The sequence below is a fragment of the Calonectris borealis genome, chromosome 1 (genome assembly GCF_964195595.1).
Source record: "Calonectris borealis chromosome 1, bCalBor7.hap1.2, whole genome shotgun sequence".
NCBI classification, from domain to species: domain Eukaryota; kingdom Metazoa; phylum Chordata; class Aves; order Procellariiformes; family Procellariidae; genus Calonectris; species Calonectris borealis.
In genome coordinates this window covers 187043690-187067604 of record NC_134312.1, presented here as the reverse complement: position 1 = coordinate 187067604, position 23915 = coordinate 187043690, and the positions used below count along the sequence as shown (strand labels likewise).

At 40.0% G+C, this 23915-nt stretch overlaps 1 protein-coding gene across 2 annotated transcripts in view; it reads right to left on the bottom strand.

Moving 5' to 3' along the window:
* Positions 1 to 2222: 2222 nt before the first annotated feature.
* DNAJC15 (DnaJ heat shock protein family (Hsp40) member C15) overlaps positions 2223 to 23915 on the bottom strand; it is a 30588-nt gene continuing 8895 nt past the window's right edge. The window contains exons 3-6 of one of the 2 annotated variants that reach the window (XM_075139380.1): positions 23657 to 23730; positions 16462 to 16538; positions 7772 to 7842; positions 2223 to 4636 (exon numbers count right to left, since the gene is read on the bottom strand). In XM_075139380.1, the coding sequence (XP_074995481.1) occupies positions 4566 to 4636; positions 7772 to 7842; positions 16462 to 16538; positions 23657 to 23730 (293 nt within the window). In that variant the 3' untranslated portion in view covers positions 2223 to 4565. Of the gene's footprint in view, positions 4637 to 7771; positions 7843 to 16461; positions 16539 to 19081; positions 19670 to 23656; positions 23731 to 23915 lie in introns of those variants that run through there. The other variant, XM_075139381.1, reaches the window with a different exon arrangement.

Below are 23915 nucleotides of genomic sequence, written 5' to 3'. Positions count from 1 at the left end.
AGAGCAAAACTGGGTATAAAGAAACACAATAAAGAGCATAAATTGGAGATGTTTGGGTGGTGTGTGTTGTTTGGCTTTTTAAATTGGCTTCCTATTTATGCAACAATAATTAAATTAAGACCTGTAATTAATTTACTTCGGCATTTTGATTCTGTCTTTAAAAGAATGTGAGGTATGTCAGAAATTGCATGTACCCATGAAGAGGAAAGCTTTTCTCACTCAAACTGTAATACTCTGATTTGGAAAATTAAATTAAAAAATTCCAGAAAAATGTTATTTTAAAAGCGCGCCCCAGTACAGATGCAAAATTCTTCATAGGATCCTGAAAAGCAGTGTGTATGTGTATAAACACTTTGTGCTTATACATACATGTACATACACACACACATTTTGTTGCTGAGAGCAATCGTTGAAATGACAAAGCTCAAAAGTCCCAAGACTATGCTGGCATCACTGATGATGCCAAATCACAAATCTGTCTTAGCAACCTACATGCCAAAAGCTGCTGTTGATGACCCAAGGAAAATGTTAATTTTACCACCATTCAACTAAAAACTTCTGGAAGCTGTAGCTGTAGCAATTTAGTGCTAGTCTACTGTGCTGCTTGTCAAGGACAGAGAGAGACAGACAGAAGCTCATAGAAGAGTGTGAATTAAAGGAAAGATCCTAAAGCCCAACATGTGGAAAGTGATGCTGCTAAAGAAGCCAGCAATACCTTTGCTGGTGAATTTCTTTAAGCTGTTTTGACACCACTTAATGTTTTAAGCTGACCCAGAACTGGGACCTGAGCTCAGTACTCTGGCCCTTAGATCTTGCAGGCTTTATGAACCTTCCATGCTGCAGCGAGGCACAATTTCAGCATGAAGCGGGGCAAGTGCCGTCACCTCCTCAGCCCAGCTTAGTCATCAGCCTCATTTGAGTACCAGGACAGATAATAAGGATTTTTCACACCAAGCCTGAAGACGCATTGGCCTGTACGAGGCACCCTACAACCACAGCCAGATCAGGCTTTTCAGGGAATTTAAGACACCAGACACCTAATCTATGGACTTAAGGATGAGAAAATTGTTAAACTGAGCAAAGACCTGGCAAGAAGGAAGCTGTTTTACACCTATGCAGAAGCAGAAATCTAAGCATATAGAAGAGTAAATTTTTACCTTTAAAATCACCTGAGAGATCAGGCAAAGTTTTTGTGAATTGTACCCTTGTATTTGTATGTCTCAGTTCTACCCAGGTCCCATTCTAGGCCAGCAAAGGTCTTGCAAGTTGCACTCCTGCAGGCAGATAACCAGATTTCACTGGGTCTTTTTGTGGACCTATCCCTAAGTCAGCTGTGGCGAGGGTAAACAATGACATCTCAGAGAAAAATCCCACAGACTAAGAGCAAAACCCAGGGAGATGAGCAAGCTGTGCTTCATTAAATAAACTGGGAATCGCCCATAGCAATGCCAAATGAATGCAATCAGTCTTGCCCGACTTCTGAAGTTACAGAGGATACCTGGGTCTGGTTATCATGCGAGCAGAAAACTACCTGGGAATTCCCGAGCTAGGAAGTTAGAGATGAACACTTTCTGAACATTAAAGCACACACACACACAAAAAAAAGTTTGCTTGTTGCTGGTGGACAGGAATTGCACCAGAATAAATCAACATCTATGTAGTTATCTTACACAAAAAACTTCTGCATCTGACAAGTAAAGAAAATAGTCTCAAGAGGCTAAATATTTATAAGGTTAAATTAACAGGCTATGCTATTAAAAAAAGTAGTATCCTGTTCTTCCTAGTCCAGTTGAGCACCAAACCAGGTGCTGTTCTGCAAGGCAGTCTCCAAAGACCTTCCTTAGCCCACAACGTTGACTATCAGCGACAACAAATTGAGCAGTATTTACATGATTTGCTTGACTACATCTTTCCTTTCACTGTCCTATCTTCATCCTTCCAAACGTCATTTAGTAGGTAAAGCAAGCTTTGCCAGTGAACAGACAAGAAAAATTAGTTGCTTCCACGGATACATAGTTATGCTATTGTATGTGTGATGTTATGGCACCAGACATACAGTAATGATACTTTCACAACTGCTATTCATTAGCTTCACTCGTTTTACAGCATTTTCCAGAGATAAGACTGGCCAAAGTTAATTTGTTGACTTTTAAAATTTGTTAATTTCTCAAATTTGTTAATCAGTCAGTAGTCTGCTCTGAAAAGAAGGAGAAAGCATAAAACCAAGTTCTGGTTCATTTTATTAAGAAGGACAATCTCTCTCATAACTGAAAGCCAAAAAAAAGTGTTTTGTCCAAAAAAGTCAGATATAAATAATTAGATCAGGAAGAAAATTATCAACAACACAATCTCACAAAAATAAAACCCGTACTTCCTACAAAGGCATGGGAAGTTAATTTTTAAGAACAGAACAACTAGCCGTCTTTAATGCATTTGTTTCAACTGATACTTTATAGCTCTTTAGATGTCATTTTACTCAGGGGAAAAAAAAAAAGGCAATCATATGAAAACAACAGCTAGTCAGTTCAAAATCATTACAGAGAGCATTTTTGCTTCCTACCACACACATCAATTTTGCTTTTGAGCAATGACTCAGATCACTTACCAGACTCCACTTAAGAAAATGAGGAACAACCCCACCATCTCACTTCTCTCCTCCCAACATGAAAACCTTCATGATTTTTTTTTGCTAATACATACTGATATACCAGGGAAAGAATAACTAACCTTAAATGTGCATTAATTGGTGGCTACTCCTTTAACAAAAACCATTTAAGGCTGCTGCATAGGAATAAAGTCCATTATCTTTAAATTAAAGTTTCTTGTATTAGAACATTAGTTAAATGTCGCAAGTGTAGTACTCGTACAGCATATGCCCATTCCCAGGCAGGTTTTTCCCTGCAGCCTTTTTTGCTTTATCCAGCCAAGTTGTGTCATATGTCCGGCCACTCTAATTGTCAAGAAGTCTCTAAATTACCTAAAGTTAGTATTTTCTTTCAGGGTCAACTTAAACTTTTTCATCTATATTTAATGAAAGTAAGGGAATTGTGACAAAGTGGGAGGAACCTGATAAAAAAAAAATTCGTATTCCTTCTTTCTTTCAAGGAAAAATCCATATAATCTGGACATCCACCACTGGATGAACAGACAAATGCACATTTCGGTGGATAACATGAGGTTGGATGCTTTAATTATTTAACTGCTCTTAGCCACTTTCCTCTGGCTAAATAATCTAGGAAATGGAGTATCTAAATTTTATATTTGTAGCACTTCAGCTAGTTGTTTGCTGTACCTCAAGTGATACGAGTTTGAAAAACCTTCTGGTATCCATTTAGTCTTGCAGTGAATGCACTAGACTGCCTCATCTCATCATCATCCTCTTAGGACAGTTAATTCATCTGCAGCCAACTTACTGGTAGGAATTTGCAGCAGCCAAGTGCCCCTACTACTCATCTGCATCTACTGTCAGCTGTCAATTAAAACGTGTTCTCTTTAAAGTCAGAGATCCATGGCTTCAGTATTCCCCGAAGCCAGCACTAGTTTGCTAGGGGGCTACATAAGGAGGTGCGTATGATACTTCGGGAAATGGAGCATAATGCAGAGATGTGAGAATTACTGGAGAACTAACAGTCCACGCAGAGCCATAAGCAAAGCAACTATCATCAGGGGTATAGTCCTGTTTGTTCCCTGCTATATCAGTCCTACACCAGGCTGACACGACTGGACTGACCCGGACAACCCCAGCCTATAAAATCCATCTGAACTCCATGCCACATGGACCTACCTTCTTCAGTTCCACTGTCATGAAAACCCCTGCACCACCCCAGCTGCTACAGAGTAAACTGTAGTTTACTACAGTTTACACAAATACTCTGTGACTTGAAGTAAAAGCATGTCCAAATAATTACTTAACAATTTCAGAGATCTTTTAACATGCAAAAGAACTAACCAAAACCAAGACTCTTCCTTCGTATCCCCAAGCCCCACAGATACAGCTAATGCAGTCTGTAGTCCTGTTAGTCATTTTGTTATGAGTTGCACCTCTCAAACTGCGCTCATGAATAAACCCTACTATTTCACAAATTAACAGATTCAAGTGTAAGGTCACAGATTTTCTGGCAATGGTCAAGTCTTCATCAATGAAGAGGAAAACCTGTATTTAAGGCTATTTTTAAATTTTAAAAAGCTCCAGAAGTTTAATGAAAGAAGCAACTACTTCTGAAGAAAAACACAGACAATAGGAGAATATTTTCAAAGCTTGTAATGGCTCATAATTCAGTAAAAATACTCTAAAATTGATACATAGAATCATAGAATATCTCAAGTTCGAAGGGACCCATAAGGATCATCGAGTCCAACTTCCTGCTCCTCGCAGGAGCATAACTGTACATAACTTTACATAACTGTAAAGGATTCCAGTTTGCTTTTAAATAATCTTAAACTTTTAATTATGACAATAAATAGGAACAACCAATGCAGTGTTAAGAAATTCTGCAGAACAAGTAGATATGAAAGCTGTTGCACAATGTATCTGCTGAATCTCTTATGACCCAAGGCTTCGGATTTCAATTTTTGGCAGTGGATTCCAACAAGTCTTTTGCTTCATTTATTTTTGTTGCTAAGTAAGGTGATCCACCTGAGAAGAAAAAGGAGAAAGGAATACCATTTACACATCAGTATTAAGTACCAAACTACTTCACTTGCAGCATCTCCTTATTACTCAATTTTATTAGCTCCTCCTTCCTAACTAGATCCTTTTCATACAACTGCTTAAAAAATGACATTGATATGGAGTAAACTAATTGATAAGGAAACATGAGAAGTGTAATCAAAACTGAAGTAACTGAAGAACAGCGCTGAACAATTTGTCTCCGAGAGAAGACTGAAATCTGAAATCAGTTTACATTGGTGTGATTTAGACTTGCAGTGCAATGTTGCTGCAAATGTATGCAAGGTCAGCTGTCTTGAACATTCATCCAAAACTAATAGCTATTATTTCCACTCATCCCAAAAACTAAGAGGTAAAATTTTATAAATAATTTTGACAAAGAATCATTAAGTGCATGCACATGCATGCACACACACACCAAGCCTCTCCTGTGCTAGATGCCTAGAATCACCAGCCAGAAACCATCACATTAAAGCTATTTAAACATGGTACGCCTTCTAACTTCTAGTCCTGAACACTGTCATTGCTTTACGCTCCATCTAACAATCTGATTACAGTTCAGCGGTCTTTTTGTGTTTGTTTTTTTTTTACTCTCCCCTTGAGTGCCAACCATCTGCCTACAGTCACCAAAAACAACATTACAAGGTCTATACCAGTAACTTACCACTTACTACAATACACCTATATTTTTTGCATGAAAATATGATTCCAGCAGTACTGTGCACTGAATAGCCTTTTGCAAGGCATCTGTTCAATCATAATTTTTCATTCATCGTTTCACTCATTCTATTCTATTCAATTCATGAGAAAAGATAAAGATAAAAGAAACACGCAGAACTAGTTGTAGACACATGTGGCAAGGCTTGCTTAAAGACTTCTTTAGGACATTCCTGCAGGAATCCAAATCATTATAAAGTCATTTCATGGTGTAATAAAACAACTGCAAAAAGTAATGGAGTTCTCTTGTTCATGTTTTGGTTTTGTTTGAACGTAGCCTTAATAGGTAAGACACACTGGAGGAAAGTGAGGCTGGGCAGGGGAAGGGTAGAGAACTGGCTACTGGAAAATAACTTATTTTTTTCTTTTTTTAAACCAATTGGCTTTTTAGCCAGCAATAGGATTTACTACATTGAATATTGCTTCTTTCAAAGAGTAGGTAAGACAATCAAACAAACAGTAAATACTAAAAACTGCAATAAACAATGTATCCCACGTAATTTTTAAATGTGCGTTGATTTTCTTCATGTAGTGTTTTCACTACATTTACATACTTAAGTAGCATATTAATTTTGCAGCCCTCCAATGAGAGAAAATTCAATCTCATGATTGCCTAAGTGTTTGTTTATAATTAGGGCAAGTCCAAAAGGCTTCTCTATTCCTCTTTTTCTGTGAGCAAATATTCTTTCATAAAATTAGTAACCGATAAATTAACATACAATGTATCAATATAAAAACACTTTTAAACTGAACTATGTGAAGGTTAATAAGCAACCATTTTAATAGCGCTCACTGGGGATGTTGTTTTGCAAACTTCTATATATTTCTTATTTATTTATTTCTAATAATTCTCTCTTCAATGTTTGGGATCTCAGATAACATATGTAACTTTAAAAAACTGTAGTTATTGCCCTTTCTTCTATCAACTCCATCTGGTAAAGTACTGTTTTAAAATAGCATTCTAATGTTGAATATTATTTTTTAAAGCACATCTGGCTACCCACAGCCAGAAGAAATCAAGATATATACATAAGCAAACAAGCCTCTCTGAGATGCCACATGTTCAAGATTACTCCAGGCCCTAGCTCTGCAGCTGAAGACATTACACAAGATTTTTTTTTTCTATGGCCATGCCAGAAGAGCTGCAGGGGCAGCACAGAGGCACAAATCCCTTCAACTGGTGTTCCTACTGAGAAAATGCTCCATCTTAATAGCACACAGGAGGGCTCACTACATCCATCCAAACCTACACTGTGCCCAGCTGCAGGTGCATTACAGCTGTAAGAATGGGTCGTTAAAATGTACAATCTTCGTAAAGGGAACTGCCTCTTTAGGTCTATTCAACATCCACACAGAGATTCACAGTTCTGGCTCACGTCTCTAAGTACTGCTACAATAAACTTAGAAGTTCATTATCAAAAAATTTTGACCTAATAGGTACTCTTAGTGGTTAAGAGGCCTCTGACCATCACAATATATTAGAAATGCAGAAGAGAATTTCTTTTCTATGTCTGTGCAGCTTATACATTATCAAAAGTGTAAAAAACGAAAGTGTGAAAAAAAGAAAGTGTGAAATCGAACAAGCAGGACAACTTTAGAATTAAACTGAGGGGTGAAGACAGCAAAGAAAAGCATCGACTAAACACTTCCCATGGCCAGTGGTCACAGTTATTTTTTCATTTTCTTAAAATGGGGTGCTGGCAGGGAGCCCTGTAATTCTGTCAAAAAGATATAAAACCCCTCCAATTTCCCCTTTTGACTTCTGAAATACAGTGCAACTCTTCACCATCTGTTATTTTAAAGTAGAAACAGCAATGAACATATGGGCTTTCTTTCTCAACCAGCTGTAGTGTAGTTAAAGTTATAATAATAGCCTTTCTGTAAGATAAATTTACATTAAAAACCTGGCCAGTAAAGCAACAGTGCCCAGCTTTACATTTTTTCCAAGTGAATTCCAGGAAGTCTGAAATTCATCAGTGATGTACTTAGTGACGGCAGAACATCTCCCCACAGAAAGTTACTTTCATACATGTGACTTTCATACATCTCAGTTCAAAACAGGAATGTCAGTTTAATGTGAAAATGTTATAGCTAATTTTTTCTTATTTTTGAATAAGTTTTTTTAAAGTGTGGAAGACTGGTCTCCGAGCTCACAGTTTTAACTGAAGCAGCACAAGTCTAGAAAACAACATTAAAGAAAGATGGGCAAAACTGTGGTTCATAAAGCCTAGTTTATCTGAGAGAAGACACACAGAAGCTTAAGTCTATAAATAAACAACATACATTTGCATTCAGTGTAGTTATTTACACAATCAGTAAACTTAAAGGATCTCATTTAAGCCTCTTCCTTTCCAGCTCTGGTTAAGAAAAGTAATAATTATTTACCTTTATCAGGATGATTCAAAATCATGATTCTTCTATGGGCTGTTTTGATCTTGGCCTTGCCAGCAGATGGGCTGCAAAAATAAATTGAAGTGCTTACCATAAATGCCACTGCATTCAGGCAGTAAATTAATGGCTTATACTGGCTTCAAAAATAATTAAAACTTGAGATTTTCACCATCTTGTGGACAAAACATAAAACTGCATCTCTGAGGAAATAACATTAACAAAGGCATGTAAGACACACTGAGAAGGACATTTTTAAAAAGCCTGTGTATTTGACACAGACAAATATCTTTTTTTTTTTTAAAGACGCAATACATCCACTCATTTAAAATAAACAATTTGGAGAAAAAAAACAACAAAAAAGGAAAAAACCCAGCAGCTCTAGGGTGTATCTAGCTTATTGTAGGTTATTCTTACCATTAAATGCAGAAAAGACATTTTTTCTTCCTAGAAAATAAGTATTTATATGACCAGTGACAAAACAACAAATATTTAATATTATCATATTTTGTTCTACTGTAAATATTTTTATAGCTGCTATAAATAATAATTCTTTCTGCTGGGGCCTGAAAAAAAAAATGTATTTGTTATTTTTACAAAGCTGTTCAATGTGTTACATTCAGGGACACGCTGATTTACAAGTGCTACATTATGTTGTTTCCTTCAATGACAGATACATAAAATATGTACTTGGCCTAAATTAAATATGTACCTTACCAGACAAATAACTACTTATGGACACAGTATGCCAACACAGTAAGGCTATTGTATGCAAAAGGACAGTCTGAATGGTTTAGTTTTTAATAATTTGTTATCATGCAGAAATGAAGCGGTGTTTTCCACTTCAGGTGACTTCTTAATCAGTGATGATTCAATTAATTAATCTTTTTGTAGATACAGTTTGAATGCAAGGTATCAGCCTAACTACATTCCTGAGGTAAACAACCTCTAATTGTTATTCTGTCACAGGGAAATTAGGGTATGTTGCAAAAATAGTTCATAGAACATAAGAAAATAATACTTCAATGGAACAGAAAGTAACCCAGAAAGTAAGAATTAAACAGAGGGTGAAAGGCTTTGAACTATATAAATACAAAAATGAAACAATTTGTTATTAGACAGCTAAAAATAACAATCATCTATATTTTGATTTGTAAAGTTGTTGTTTAATAATAAAAAGGAAAGTTGATATACCACATTTAGAAACTCAGAGGGCCAAAGCATGCCTGTGGAAAAGTTGCAGTTGCGTATTATGGAAAATCATGCAGTTCTACTCCAAGCAGCAACTGTGAAAATGGTGTTTTACATCAAATTTGCTTAGTCTATAGGATATTGCTTATCCCACAGTCAGACTGGACTTTAAAGATTCTTAATCACTATCAAAAAAACCTTTAATGTCAAAATCACATTTTCGTTGAACTGGGAAAGCCTCACAACCTGAGTCATACCAATGTCATGCTGCCTTCTAACATCACCAACTAGCTGAGAAGTCTATCACTTTGGTGGGAACAGTCAATATGGTGGAGGTCAGGGCTGACATTGAGGGGGACCTGGAGAGGCTGCACGAATGGGCTGAGAGAAATCCTTCGTGAAATTCAAGGAGGACAGACACTGAGCCCGGCGCCTGGGAAGGAAGAGCCCCTCGCAGAACTACAGGCTGGGGAAAGCCGGGGTGGGGAGCGGCTCTGCTGAAAGGGACCTGGGGCACAGCAAGACCAAGAGCCAGCAGCATGCCCTGGCAGCAGAGAAGGACAACAGCCTCCCGGGCTCTGTGAACGGGAGCATGGTCACTAGGTCGACAGAAACAGCTCCTCCCCTCTACTCAGCCAACCACATCTAACTGCTGCATCCAGTTTTGGGACCTCTGTACAGGAAAGACATCGGCCAACCACAGCAGGTCCAACAAAGGCCACCAGGATGGTCGGGGGCTGGAGCACTCACCCTTTGAGGAGAGGCTGAGGGAGCAGGGCTTGTTCAGCCTGGAGAAGAGAGGGCTGCCAAGGGACCTCACAACAGCCCCCCGAGCATCTACAGAGAGGTCAAAAAGAACGAGGGTCCAGGCTCTCACGGTATGCATGGCGGGAGGGTGAGAGAAAAGGAAAATTTTGACAAGGGAGGGGCAGGCTGGACATAATACTTTTATCACCCCAAAGACAGTCCAGCAGTGACACAGGTTTCCCAGAGAGGTTGTGCATTCTCCATCCTTGGAGCCTTTCAAGACCCACTGGATAAAGTCCTGAGCAACCTGCTCTGATCCTACTGGTGGTCCTGCTTTGAGCAGCAGGTACGACTAGACACCTCTTGAGGTCCCTCCCAACTTGAATGGTCTTATGATCATATGATATACCTGTGCAGCAAGCTGTCTTTAAAAATAAAATAAATTAAAAAGAAAAAAAACTAAACCCAAACCCACGATGATTAAACCTTAAATATGTTTGTGTTTGCATGTATGTTTGTGTATGTACATATGTTTGCATGTACTATATGTTTTTTAATGTAATAGCCTAATTTTTTTTGTTATATCATTTATGTTTTAAGAATAACGATTTAAACATTTTTAACTAATGCATATATGTATTTTGTACATTAACATATAATTAAATATTTCCTATGGAAAAAGTATGCATCTTGTTTCATAGAGGAAATGATACAATACAGAAAATTTTATTCATTTTTATCTAGAATTTTAATTTATGATTTTCAGACATAGTTTCTAACTTCAGAAGTTCGGTGTTACGGATCTGATAGTTGTAAACCATTATACTTAGGACAGCTATATTTTGCTAGTGGCTATTTTGTCTAATGTTTGGAAAACACTCCTAACATTTTCACCTCCCATGTCATCTCAGACGCTCCCCCATCTCTCCCGTTAGCAGTTCCTTCTACAGAGTACATAGTTGTTAATATTAATCCTATGTTTATACTGAATTTCAGTAATCAGTGCTGCTTCACAACAACTAATGCAAGAACACTAAAACTTAAAATTAGTCAATATTTCCAATAGAGTACTTTGTAGCTTTGGATATCTTTTACACAGTTTAAATATAAATAATGCACACGCATATTTCTGCCAAAACCCCGCAATCTTACAACATGCAGGGAGTGCCTGAGCCTGTCCCTTGTACAGGAGGGCAGCAGAGACGACGCCTGTGTGCGCTGTGACCAGGTGGATGATCTGCTCAGCCTGGTGGCAGAGCTGAAGGAGGAAGTGGAGAGGTTAAGGAGTATCAGGGAGTGCGAGAGGGAGATAGATTGGTGGAGCCGCATCCCACCATCCCTGAGGCAAGGGCAGCACATGGAGGCTCCACAAGAAGCGGAGGACCCCTGCCCTCTTGCCACCAGGCAGAAGGAGGAGACCCAGGCGACGGAGGGGAATGGACACAGGTCCCTGCTCAGGGCGCCAGGCGAACCCCCGCCCGGCCTCCCTCACCTCAACCTTCCCAGTTGCCCCTACACAACAGATATGGGGCTCTGGAACTTGAGGACCAGACAAACGAGGACGCAGATGAAGGCCCATCCAGGGGGTTGCCCGAGGCGAGGCCGTCAGCCCCACGCATTACGACTGCCTCCACTAAGAAAAAAAGGAGGGTGTCATTGGTGATTCCCTTCTGAGGGGGACGGGGGGCCCAATTTGTCGGCCAGACCCATCCCACAGGGAAGTCTGCTGCCTCCCTGGGGCCCAGGTGAAGGACATTACTAGGAAGCTCCCTGGTCTGGTACAGGCCTCCGATCACTGCCCGCTACTGGTTATACAGGCTGGCAGTGAGGAGGTTGCAGAGAAGTCCCGAAGGGATCAAAAGGGACTTCAGGGCACTGGGGTGACTGGTGGGAGGATCGGGAGCACAGGTAGTGTTTTCCTCGATCCCTTCAGTGGCAGGGAGGAACACCGAAGGGAACAGGAAAACTCATCGGATCAACACATGGCTCAGGGGCTGGTGCCATCGGTGGAATTTTGGCTTCTTTGACCACGGGGAGGTTTACACGGCACCGGGCCTGCTGGCGACGGACGGAGTTCAGCTGTCTCACAGGGGGAAAAGGATTCTCGCGTATGAGTTGGCGGGGCTCATCGAGAGGGCTTTAAACTAGGTTCGAAGGAGGAAGGGGATAAAACCAGGCTCACTAGAGAAGAGCCTAGGGGCGGCACGCCAATGTCGGGGGAGAAATCGGCAGCCCAGCTCAAGTGCATCTATACCAATGCACGCAGCATGGGTGGCAAACAGGAGGAGCTGGAAGCCATTGTGCAGCGGGGTAGCTATGACTTAGTCGCCATCACGGAAACACGGTGGGATGAGTCTCACGATTGGAGTGCTGCAATGGATGGCTATAAGCAGAAGGGACAGGTGAAGAAGGAGAGGCGGTGGGGTAGCTCTGTATGTTAGGGAGTGCTTTGACTGTCTAGAGCTCAATGGTAGTGATGATGAGGTCGAGTGCTTGTGGGTAAGGATGAGGGGGAAGGCCAACAAGGCAGATATCCTGCTGGGAGTCTGTTATAGACCACCTAACCAGGATGAGGAGGCAGATGAAATATTCTACCAGAGGCTGGCAGAAGTCTCACAGTCACTAGTCCTTGTTCTCGTGGGGGACTTCAACTTTCCAGACATCTGCTGGAAATACAACACAGCAGAGACGAAACAGTTGAGGAGGTTCCTGGAGTGTGTGGAAGATAACTTCCTGACGCAGCTGGTAAGCGAGCCCACTAGGGGAGGTGCCTCGCTTGACCTGCTGTTCACAAACAGAGAAGGACTGGTGGGAGACGTGGTGGTCGGAGGCCGGCTTGGGCTTAGCGACCATGAAATGATAGAATACTCAATACTTGGTGAAGTAAGGAGGGGGGCCAGCAAAACCGCTACCATGGACTTCCGAAGGGTGGACTTTGGCCTGCTCAGGACACTGGTCGAGAGAGTCCCTTGGGAGACAGTCCTGAAGGGCAAAGGGGTCCAGGAAGGCTGGACGTTCTTCAAGAAGGAAGTCTTAAAGGAGCAGGAGCGGGCTGTCCCCATGTGCCGTAAGAAGAACGGGCAGGGAAGACGACCGGCCTGGCTGAACGGGGAGCTCTGGCTGGGACTCAGGAAAAAAAAGGAGAGTTTATCACCTTTGGAAGAAGGGGCAGGCAACTCAAGAAGAGTACAGGGATCTTGTTAGGTCATGCAGAGAGGAAATTAGAAAGGCAAAAGCCCAGCTAGGACTTAACCTGGCCACTGTCGTGAGAGACAACAAAAAATGCTTTTACAAGTATATTAATGACAAAAAGAGAGCCAAGGAGAATCTCCATCCTCTATTGGATGCAGGGGGGAACGTTGCCACCAAGGATGAGGATAAGGCTGAGGTACTTAACGCCTTTTTTGCCTCAGTCTTTAATAGTCAGAGCAGTTAACCTCAGGGTACTCAGCCTCCTGAGCTGGAAGACAAGGACGGTGAGCAGGATAAACCCCCCATAATCCCAAGACGAAGCAGTTAACGACCTGCTATGCCACCTGGATGCTCACAAATCTATGGGGCCAGATGGGATCCACCTGAGGGTACTGAGGGAGCTGGCGGAGGAGCTTGCTGAGTCACACTCCATCATTTACCAGCAGTCCTGGTTAACAGGGGAGGTCCCGGCTGACTGGAGGCTTGCCAATGTGATGCCCATCTACAAGAAGGGCCGGAAGGAGGATCCGGGGAACTACAGGCCGGTCAGCCTGACCTCGGTGCCGGGGAAGATTATGGAGCGGTTCGTCTTGAGGGCGCTCACAAGCCATGTGCGGGACAACCAGGGGATTAGGCCCAGCCAGCACAGGTTCATGGAAGACAGGTCCTGCTTGACCAACCTGATCTCCTTCTATGACCAGGTGACCCGCCTAGTGGATGAGGGAAAGGCTGTGGATGTGGTCTACCTGGACTTCAGTAAAGCCTTTGACACTGTCTCCCACAGCATTCTCCTAGAGAAGCTGGCGGCTCACGGCCTAGACAGGTGCACTCTTCGCTGGGTAAAAGACTGGCTGGAGCCGAGCCCAGAGAGTTGTGGTCAACGGAGTTAGATCCAGTTGGCGGTCGGTCACGAGCGGTGTTCCCCAGGTCTCAGTACTGGGGCCGGTCCTGTTCAATATCTTTATCAATGATCTGGATGAGGGGATCGAGTGCTCCCTCAGTAAGTTTGCAGACGACACCACATTGGGCGGGAGTGTTGATCTGCGCAAGGGTAGGAAGGCTCTGCAGAGGGACCTGGACAGGCTGGATCGATGGGCTGAGGCCAACTGTATGAGGTTCAACAAGGCCAAGTGCCGGGTCCTGCACTTTGGCCACAACAACCCCAGGCAACGCTACAGGCTTGGGGAAGAGTGGCTGGAAAGCTGCCCAGAGGAAAAGGACCTGGGGGTGCTGGTTGACAGCCGGCTGAACATGAGCTGGCAGTGTGCTCAGGTGGCCAAGGAGGCCAACGGCATCCTGGCCTGTATCAGAAATAGTGTGGCCAGCAGGAGCAGGGAGGCGATGGTGCCCCTGTACTCGGCACTGGTGAGGCCGCACCTCGAATACTGTGTTCAGTTTTGGGCCCCTCACTACAAGAAGGACATGGAGGTGTTGGAGCGTGTCCAGAGAAGGGCAACGAAGCTGGTGAAGGGCCTGGAGCACAAGTCTTATGAGGAGCGGCTGAGGGAACTGGGGTTGTTTAGTCTGGAGAAGAGGAGGCTGAGGGGAGACCTCATCGCTCTCTACAACTACCTGAAGGGAGGTTGTAGCGAGGTGGGTGTTGGTCTCTTCTCCCAAGTAACATGCAATAGGACGAGAGGAAATGGCCTCAAGTTGCGCCAAGGGAGGTTTAGACTGGACATTTGGAAAAATTTCTTTACTGAAAGAGTGGTCAGGCCTTGGAACAGGCTGCCCAGGGAAGTGGTTGAGTCCCCATCCCTGGAAGTACTTAAAAGACGTGTAGATGACGTGCTTAGGGACATGGTGTAGTGGGTATGGTGGTGTTGGGTTGACGGTTGGACCCGATGATCTTAGAGGTCTTTTCCAACCTTAATGATTCTATGATTCTATGTTATTAAAGAATAACATTTGGAATGTGTAATGGGCCAATATATTTGACATTTAAAAGCTACTATTAAATGCTCACCTTTATCATGGCTTGTATTTATTATTTATACTGCTCATGCATACTCAGCACTTGAAATTATGAAGAAAGTCTTTGCCTCAAAATTTAATATAACTTGGAAGTGACGACACAGAGGACAAGTGTTACAATAATAAGATCAGGGCCCAGACAGATCTAGTTCGTGCATTTGTGCATACCCTGGCATTTTCCGTAACACTCTAAAACTCGCTTTTTTTTTTTTGGTGGCATTTTTATATTTATATAAAATACAGTAAGCAGTAGGTTAAAACTGGTCTAGAAAAGTGTGTTTATAGGAAATTTTCACATTGTTTAAAGATGTTAGCCATTGCTTCTACACAATTAAAGGCTCAATCCTTTAAACATTAAGAACTTTCCTCAAATCTGATTAAGTGTTGGTATTTGCAAGACTCGGTCCAACTACAACAAGCAGTGTCACTGTTCCCAGTGCAGATTCAAGCTATTAAAATTAAAAATTAAAGGGGACTGATTTCAGATGTGATGAAACTTCATCCATGTATATGAGCAGTGTTCAGGCTAGGCATTGCCACTGTAAACACACTTTAATTGAGCTGTTCATGTGCTACTCTGGAATATCACTGAATTTGCCCTTATAAAGTTAAAATGTTAATACATTATCAAACTTAAAGGCCAAAGGAAATATTTCTGAAGAGCATTGCTGTAAATCTCTTCTTCAGTGTGCAAGCATGAAATATTTCAAATAAATGTAATGTTTTATTTTACAATTTCTTGAAATGAATGCTAAATCTGCATAATATCCATTATGTTGGAAGTAATCACAAATAGCACACTGAACAGGATTTTAAGTCCCAGTTTTCACCATCTGAAATAATTTCTTCTGGGGATAATTAAAACCATCCTCCTTATTTTTTTTTCACCTTAAAATTCAGAACTGATCTAAACCATAAATAAGAAATCTACTACCTAAGGTCAGATCTGCTACTCTCATCTGGAAAGTCCTCAAACTCACCGCTGCTTTACAGAAAACACTAAGGTGTGTGCTACCATGGGCCATCCAGATGTTTTTGAAAAAATCCACTGAAAGTCCATTGAATACTCAGCTTGGAAATTATTTCCCATACTTACTCTAAATGACAAGCCTCTCCAAGCACTTTTGTTTGGAATATGCCACAACTTTTTAAATCCAAACAAATCACAGTGGAGAAAAAAAGAATAGTATTACTGATTTATGAAAAAAACAAGCAAAATTGATTTGTTTTCCTCATTTATTAATATAATCTACAATATTACTTATCTCAAGGGGTTTCTTGGAGACCAGGCCATGTGATCACACTAATTAGCACAGTATGTGCTATTCTGATTATTTCTAGAGCACCAGTTCTCCACTGCAATATGTTACCATGCCTTCAAGCCAAACACAAGTTGCATGTTTTATTAGCATTTTATTGTTTGCTTTTTAGCTTAAGCTAAGAATATTAGAATGGTTTATAAGCCATTAGCAGTCTTTTAAAAAAAAGTTATGGTTTTGGCAAGAGTATTCCAGTGTCTCACAACATGTATTTTCTTCATTCAATACTTACCAAACAAAAACATATTAATGCAACACACCTACCTTACACCTAAAATAAGACTAGCTTCTCGCCTACTCATTTTCTGTTCGAATCCTCCTTTATAGTACGATGAAAGACTCTAAAAAGAAGAAAGGGAAAACAAGCAATAATTAGTTTCATGTACAAGGTGCCAGGACCTAAATTGTATTTATATGACCTCATTCAGAGCATTACATTCATCTATAATTTATTTCGAAGGCACGGAATGACTACAAACCAGATAATATGAAAGGACTTCTCCTGAGTGTTAACACATACAAAAAAAAGACTTAAAAATAACTATCTGTGTTTTTATAATCTTCTACTGCTAATAAGAGATATTAATAGCCACAACCATTAAAAACCTGCCTTCAGGCAAAAGAGTCCAGAATCAAAGTACATATAGCATAGAGTGGTACAGTGTGTGTGTTGGGGAGGGCAGGGGAGGGAAAGGGGGAAGAACTTGTTTAGAACAGCTTTGGTACCACTGCAATGGAAAACGGTGAAAGTCACAATACTTTGGCATCCAAGGAATTATTGACTATCGCTGTGAAGTCCAGATATTTCTACAAAGAAAGATGAAGAGTCAATAAGGTTTTTCACATGAGGGAATGTTACTTCAAAAAAAATGTATCAAGAGGTCTTGGAAGGAACCCTGAAAAATAAACAAAAAGAAACCAAAAAAAAGGCTTAGCATTAAGCCACAACCCCTATTTCAGGAAATCACTGAGCTGGAGAACATTGGAAAGTAGCAGAGTATATGGGGAAATCCTAACCTATTTTGCCTTTATATCCTACCCTAGATACCGATGACTGGTGACTATTAGATATGGGATCTGGGGTTAGTTTTTTTAAACTTACTGGCATGTGAGACTTTAGCCACTGTTTTAAGGAGGAGAGAAAAAAGACGAGTGGGAAAAGAACATTAAAAAGAAGGAGATGGAGATGAGAGTAAATCATTACAACAATTAATTGTCACAGAGAATGGGTTGAAAGTATATTTGTTCACCATAAATACATTTTAAATTTTAAATTAAAAAAAAAAAAAAGAAGAGTTACTGAACCACCACTGATGGTTAGCAGTGATTTCCTCAATGTAAGTGTTTCTATAAGAAGAATTAGGGACTAGCCCATTCCTACACACATAATATTCTAAGCTGCACAAGTCCCAGAGGCAGCAGATGTAGCTCTAAGACAGCCTGCCTTTGGGAACCAGCATACGGAAATCACTCAACAAGATTGAAGTTTTTCCTCAATGCAAAACCTATCAACTGGGGAAAAATAAGCTGCTTTTGTTGCTATCAAAGGGAAGTCTGGCCTGAGAGCTGAGATTATTTTTAAGTGTTCCTTTTACCCACAAGTAAAAACGTGCCCGGCCCTTAATAAAACACGTTTCTCACTAAATATATCCATTCATATTCAGTGAGAATTTTGTCTTACATTTACACAAACTCTCTCTTACGTAATTTCAAAAGCATTAAAGCACTTAAAGGCCTCTGTCTATGATATCTGAGCAAAGCCTTTAATTAAGCCTAGAAGTGACACTCACCCAAAAGCATGGTTCAGAAATGCTTCACCTATTGCTGCCATGAAGTCACACACAGCCACAGAAAAGATTTTTTGGTGTGCTGCTATGATCTGAAACTAATTTTATCTTCCTTCTTCCCACTCCAAACCATACACCAAATAAGCACTACCGTAACACTACGGGTATCAAAGCTGAAGCAACTGCGGACATGTCATACCTACAGGAAACATCTGTCGAGGAAACGCTGCTATAGCTACAGGGCAACACAAAACAGGTCTGTAATAGTGCACACCGACATTACAGGTTAGAGTATGTAACACTAAGGGAACACACAGGGCTTCTCCAGTCCTCCGAGAGGAAACGATGCTAACGATTTAATGGCCACCAGATAACACCCCTGAGGAGGTAGAACTGCACAGAAATTCACAATGATGCCAAACAATTACTACAGCCAGGAGAGAAAAGCACACTTTAATATCCTCTGAAAGATTTTCCAGAACTTCTCCCAAAGCAGCTTAGGTGCCAATGGATTTCTGAAGAGGTTAATTCTTCTCTGTTCTTCAACTCTAATACAGGAGGACATTGGTTCACTGTTCATGTAGACAACAGCAATATTTGAATTACCTCTAACACAGCTCGTCTCTGTTCTTGCTAGATTTAATCTAAAATACTATTTGAAATAAAATAGGGAGGGATGGCTACAGATTTCAGTAATACTTTTTCATGGTTTTAAAGCCTGCTTTCTTGACGCTCCTCTAACCTCGGGAAGCCTTGATTCGGTTCACTTCCAAGAGGGCTGAAAAAAGAAATTGTGTTGTCTGTGGCCTTTGGCACATAAGCAAAAACAGTTTGTTAAATTGATAATCAGGAAAAAATATTTTCTTCTCAGAAGAGAAGCACGTAGCAAGAATAATCAGTTCTTAATTTAAGATCTTGATCCTAAACAGAATTTAAAGCAAAAGGAAATTAGACATAAAAGTCATTTTTCCCATTGGTTAGAATAAGGGGAAGAAACATTGAGTCTTCATTTTAGGAAACATCTTGGCAAATTTCTAGTTCCCTAATGAAACAACTTTTGCATACTATTCAAATTAAAGCATTTTTTTTTTTCCTAGTTGTAAATTCTAAGTAATGGCTGCAATGAAATGAAACAATACTCAAGATATTTTTCTGTTATGAGAACTCCTAGATGAGCGGGCAGTTCTAGACACTTGATTATTTATTAACCCTGGCTATTGCAAACAAATTCTGTACTGGAAAAATCATTGAAATGAGCTATCTGTTTCTTCGTACTATTTGGGATGAGGGGAGGGGCTATCACTTAATTTACTTAATTTCCTTGCATGTTGTTACTGTTTAGCAACTTATGTAAGCAAATTCTCCTTCCTGAAAAAACGCTATTAATAGGCTTGGGGGGGGAACAGAAAATGGCTGGACTTGCTCTGCAAATGTCTATTCACTCTTGCAAATTTTCACAAAAACAGTCAGCTATGAAAATCCACTCCATTTGGACCACAACATCTTCAAGATAATTTTCCTGGCACAGCAAGGGAAAGCATAATTAGTGTTTCCATGCTAGGTAAGAGATTCAAAACTCCGTAACTGAGACCATCCATCATATTACTTGAAGTAGTGAATTTTTCTGAAAACTCTGTGTGTTGTTCCACCACCAATACAGTCCTCCATTGAAAAGGTAACAAACACTAGAAGGAAAAAAAAAAACAAACCCAAAACACAAACAAACTACAATAACAAACTATTTAGAAGCTGTGTTATAATATAACCTACAATTTGCTAAGATCAACTTTAACTTCCTTAACTTCAGTTAGAAAAAAATTATAAGAAGGACTGCAAATTGCATTCTTCTCTGGAAACTTTATTTTCAACGAAGGACAAGAGAGATGGTTGCTACCCTTACCTCTCAATTCAACTCTATGAGTCTGAGCAGAATCAGGTCCAATAAGGGAAACACAGTGCAAAAATCTCTAACGAAGTGCTATGGAAGATACCTTTTTCTTCTGGAACACAGAATTTTCAGGATTGTGGGATTTTAGTATTTTGACAGTTCATTTTGCCTAGAATTGCTGTTTCTACCTTCAATATCGTCTATCTATCTTTCAACCTTCAATATCATTGATTCAACAAAGAAAGGTAATGAATGCTATTGAAATACTTCCTTTTTTTTTTATTTCACATTTAAGGAAATATTAACATTATAATTAACAGCATTAAGGTCTGTCTGAGGAAGAAAAGCCAAATGACTACTTAGTGCTATGCACCTTCTACTGGGCAACAGACTCTCGTCAGTACACACAGAAACAAAACAGTGTCACTGGCATTTGTGACACCAGTAACAAAACTAGGCTCAAACTAAAAAAGCGTTTCTCTGGAAACGAGCATTATGACTTGTCATAGAGGGGAAATGACAATGATTCCTCCTATGTCTTTCTCCACTGAAAAAAAGATGGCAGAAAACTTCAGGACTAAATTACAGTAGCATTTAAATATATATTCTTAAATATGAAGTGTAACTGACATAAGCTAAAGTTAAATGAGAGGCAGAAATTCAGAATAAAACATAACACTTTTACTTGCCTTTACTTACTATTTTTGACTAAAAGATGAGTGCAGTTGTTGACTGTACATGTTATTTATTTAGGTAATTAAATAGAATCGTAGAATTGTTTAGGTTGGAAAAGACCTCTAAGATCATCGAGTCCAACCATTAACCTAGCACTGTCAAGTCCACCACTAAAACATGTCCCTAAACACCACATCTACACGTCTTTTAAATACCTCCAGGGATGTGACTCAATCACTTCCCTGGGCAGCCTGTTCCAATGCTTGACAGCCCTTTCGGTGAAGAAATTTTTCCTAATATCCAATCTAAACCTCCCCTGGCGCAACTTGAGGCCGTTTCCTCTTCTTCTAATAGAAAATAGAAAGTGTCAAATACTCAAGATACAGCAAGCAGGCATTTTAAATGATAGCATCATAATTGCTCAACTTGACCTTACCCATGTCATTTATTAGTGAACAGGAAGAAAGAATAAATAGCTTATGGATTACCCTGTGTGACTGCAACCAACACGAATTGTGATTTCTATTGCAAACAGGGGAGAGGGGAGAATTGCAAATGGGGGGAGGAAGAGCAGGGGCTTACAGAGAGATCAAGCTAGCTTTTAAATAGGCAGCTGCTTCACAGTCTCTCAAAAAAAGGAGTTGATGAGGGACAGGGTTTGATTCTAGAAAGCTAGAGTAAGCACTGAAAAATTATAGTGCCCAAGTTAGGTGCCTCCAAACACCATAGGAAACCAGCAAAATAACACTAAGCCTAGACACTAAATGTCATATGAGATGCTTTTTCCAGTAAGCATAGGTAGAAGTACTACCTGCTTGATTTCCTTTGTCAGTATAGTTTAGAGGGCAATATGCTGTAAAGAAATGTGACGAAAGTGCTAATCCACAGATTATACTCAGCAGCTTCAAATTCCCCAAACAAAATCATGTAAAACTAAAATAAGAAGTTTGGACAATAAGCACTTACATAGGATCTTTGTACCTAATGTTTTCTCTGTTGTTTTAAAGAAAAATTATAAACAGGAAATAATCGATTGTAAGGGGAGAAGAAAAAAAACTTGGAAAAAAATACAATCCAAGAAAGTAGAGTAGTAAAGAATAAATAATCTTGGCAAAGAATTATACGAGGGTCTTAAATTTGTACTATGACTGTAGAAGAAAAATATTATCACTACCCTCACAAATGTAAAGCTGACAAATACATACAGTTAACGGCAAATAGGAAGAGAGTTTTTACTGTAATCAGCAGATCTCGTCTTACACTGAAAACTTGTATTTTCAAGTTCAGAAATAGAATAGCAGAAGAGAGATACTCTACCGGAAATCAACATACAATTCTGGGCTATAAGGCAGGATGTGAAGGCAGACAGAGGATGCAGCTCCAGGGACTAGGAACACTGAGAATGCAGAAGCTCCTGGGCTGCTCTTTATGGTTGTTCATGAATTCTGCGGAACACTGAAAGCCACTGTGGTAAAAATGAGATAGGCCTGTAATGAGCTTGGCTCAGCCATTTTATCAGTATTGAGGGGTAGAGTCTCCTAGGAAGAGACACCTCTCTATGCAGTGGCATGTCATATTTCAACGTGTTGAAAAGAGTCACTGCCTGCTTTCTTACGTGAACATGTCTGAATTTAGATTCTCTAGCCTATATCTACAAATGGATAGAAGAAGAAATGCTGGAGCAAAAACTGCTGGGGAGGAAGGGTAAAGATTGAAGCACTCCCTACTCTGAAGCCACATGTCCTTATTGCTAGCTACTTCTAGCAAGCCTGCAGGTCAGACTGTATCCATATCATGTGAAAGCAATTTAATTTGCAGTACCTAAAGTCTCCTCTGCTGTTTTGGCAGACAACTTGTGAATCTCTCAAAAAATTACTTTGAAAAGGAAGGGGGAAAAAAAAAAAATTGGTGTTGGTCTCACAACAGCAATGCAATAGAGGGACAGGAGCACCGTTTCTGGCTGATACGCATCGCAGTTAAGTGTGGACCAGCCCCAAGAGGACAGCCCACGTTTCGAGTCTTTACCTGCCCAGGAAGCTTGCACTGATCAACGTTGCATGTTCAGCACATGAACACGATGTACAGATGGCAAATGAATTTGGACCCCAGCATCTGCCTATACACTGTAGACAGGCTCTGTGTTGCAACCAGCCTCACATTAATAAGTACAATGCTAATGATCGCTTTTTAAAAAAAACCTACCTTTAATATATTTTTCAGGAAATGATAATCTGCAACAACCACTCCCTCAACACCCTCACCCATCAGCATCAAGAGGGGAATTGTATTCCTTCCACTGTGGATAAGTGTTCACAGACTATGAACTCTGAAAGAATACACTGCCACAAGCAGACATCTACCTCGCTGGGAATTACTTTAATCAAACAGGAATGAAACATATTTATTTATTTACCAGAGGACAGTATAGCCATTGAAGCAAAAAGTAAATGCTCTTGAATATTCCCTGCATATGCTACTCTCACAACGCTATCTCTTGATTTTTTACCTCATTATTATATTTTTAAATATGTAGTGCAAAACAAAGAACAAAAACTTGGTTAAAAGCTCAAATTAGCTGGGGAAGGAAAAAAAAAAAGCAACTTATACATGAAGAAGAAAACAAGCTCCCCCACCTCTATGGCAACGTTTTCTAGAAGTTTATCAATGTGTCTTCTTGATTTTTAACATTGTATCTGAAAGAAAAATGACTAAATTCTTTCATTTTTACCTTCTTGAAATGAAACTGCATGTCATTACTTTGTAATCTCTAGGAATTAACTATTTTCTCACAGCCCACTTCAACAATTTATCATACACTTACTAGCAAAGAGTTCTGAAACATGAAACATCATCAGGAAAATCAGAACAGTTTATCAAACTCACAACATCTTTTGATATAGCTTCATCCACAGGGCTTTAAAATATACCAGATAATATGCCAGAACATACACAGTAAGAAACACCCCTATCCTGAGAGGGGAGAAGAAGAAGGAAAAAAAAAAAAAAAAAAATCTATGTGGCACTTACCATATCTAACATGAAATGTCTCCTTCCTAAATACTTGAAATAAAAAATCATAAATTTAGCATAAAGTAACCTTTAAACTTACAGAAGTTGAAATCCTCTTTGCTGTCTCTGTAATTGCCTGCTCCAATGGTTTCCAAAGGTGGAAAGCATAACGACCTGAAAAAGATTGAAGTTAAATGAAATTATAACCAACATTCACCAAAAGGGAAAAAAAAAGTCTCCAACTTATGTTCATTAGCTTACAGCAGAAAGAATTTTGGTTTAAAAAAAAAAAATCCTTCCTTGTTAATCTTTTTGTCTCATTTATTTGCTGTACTGCACCGTTGCACTTTACTGCTTTT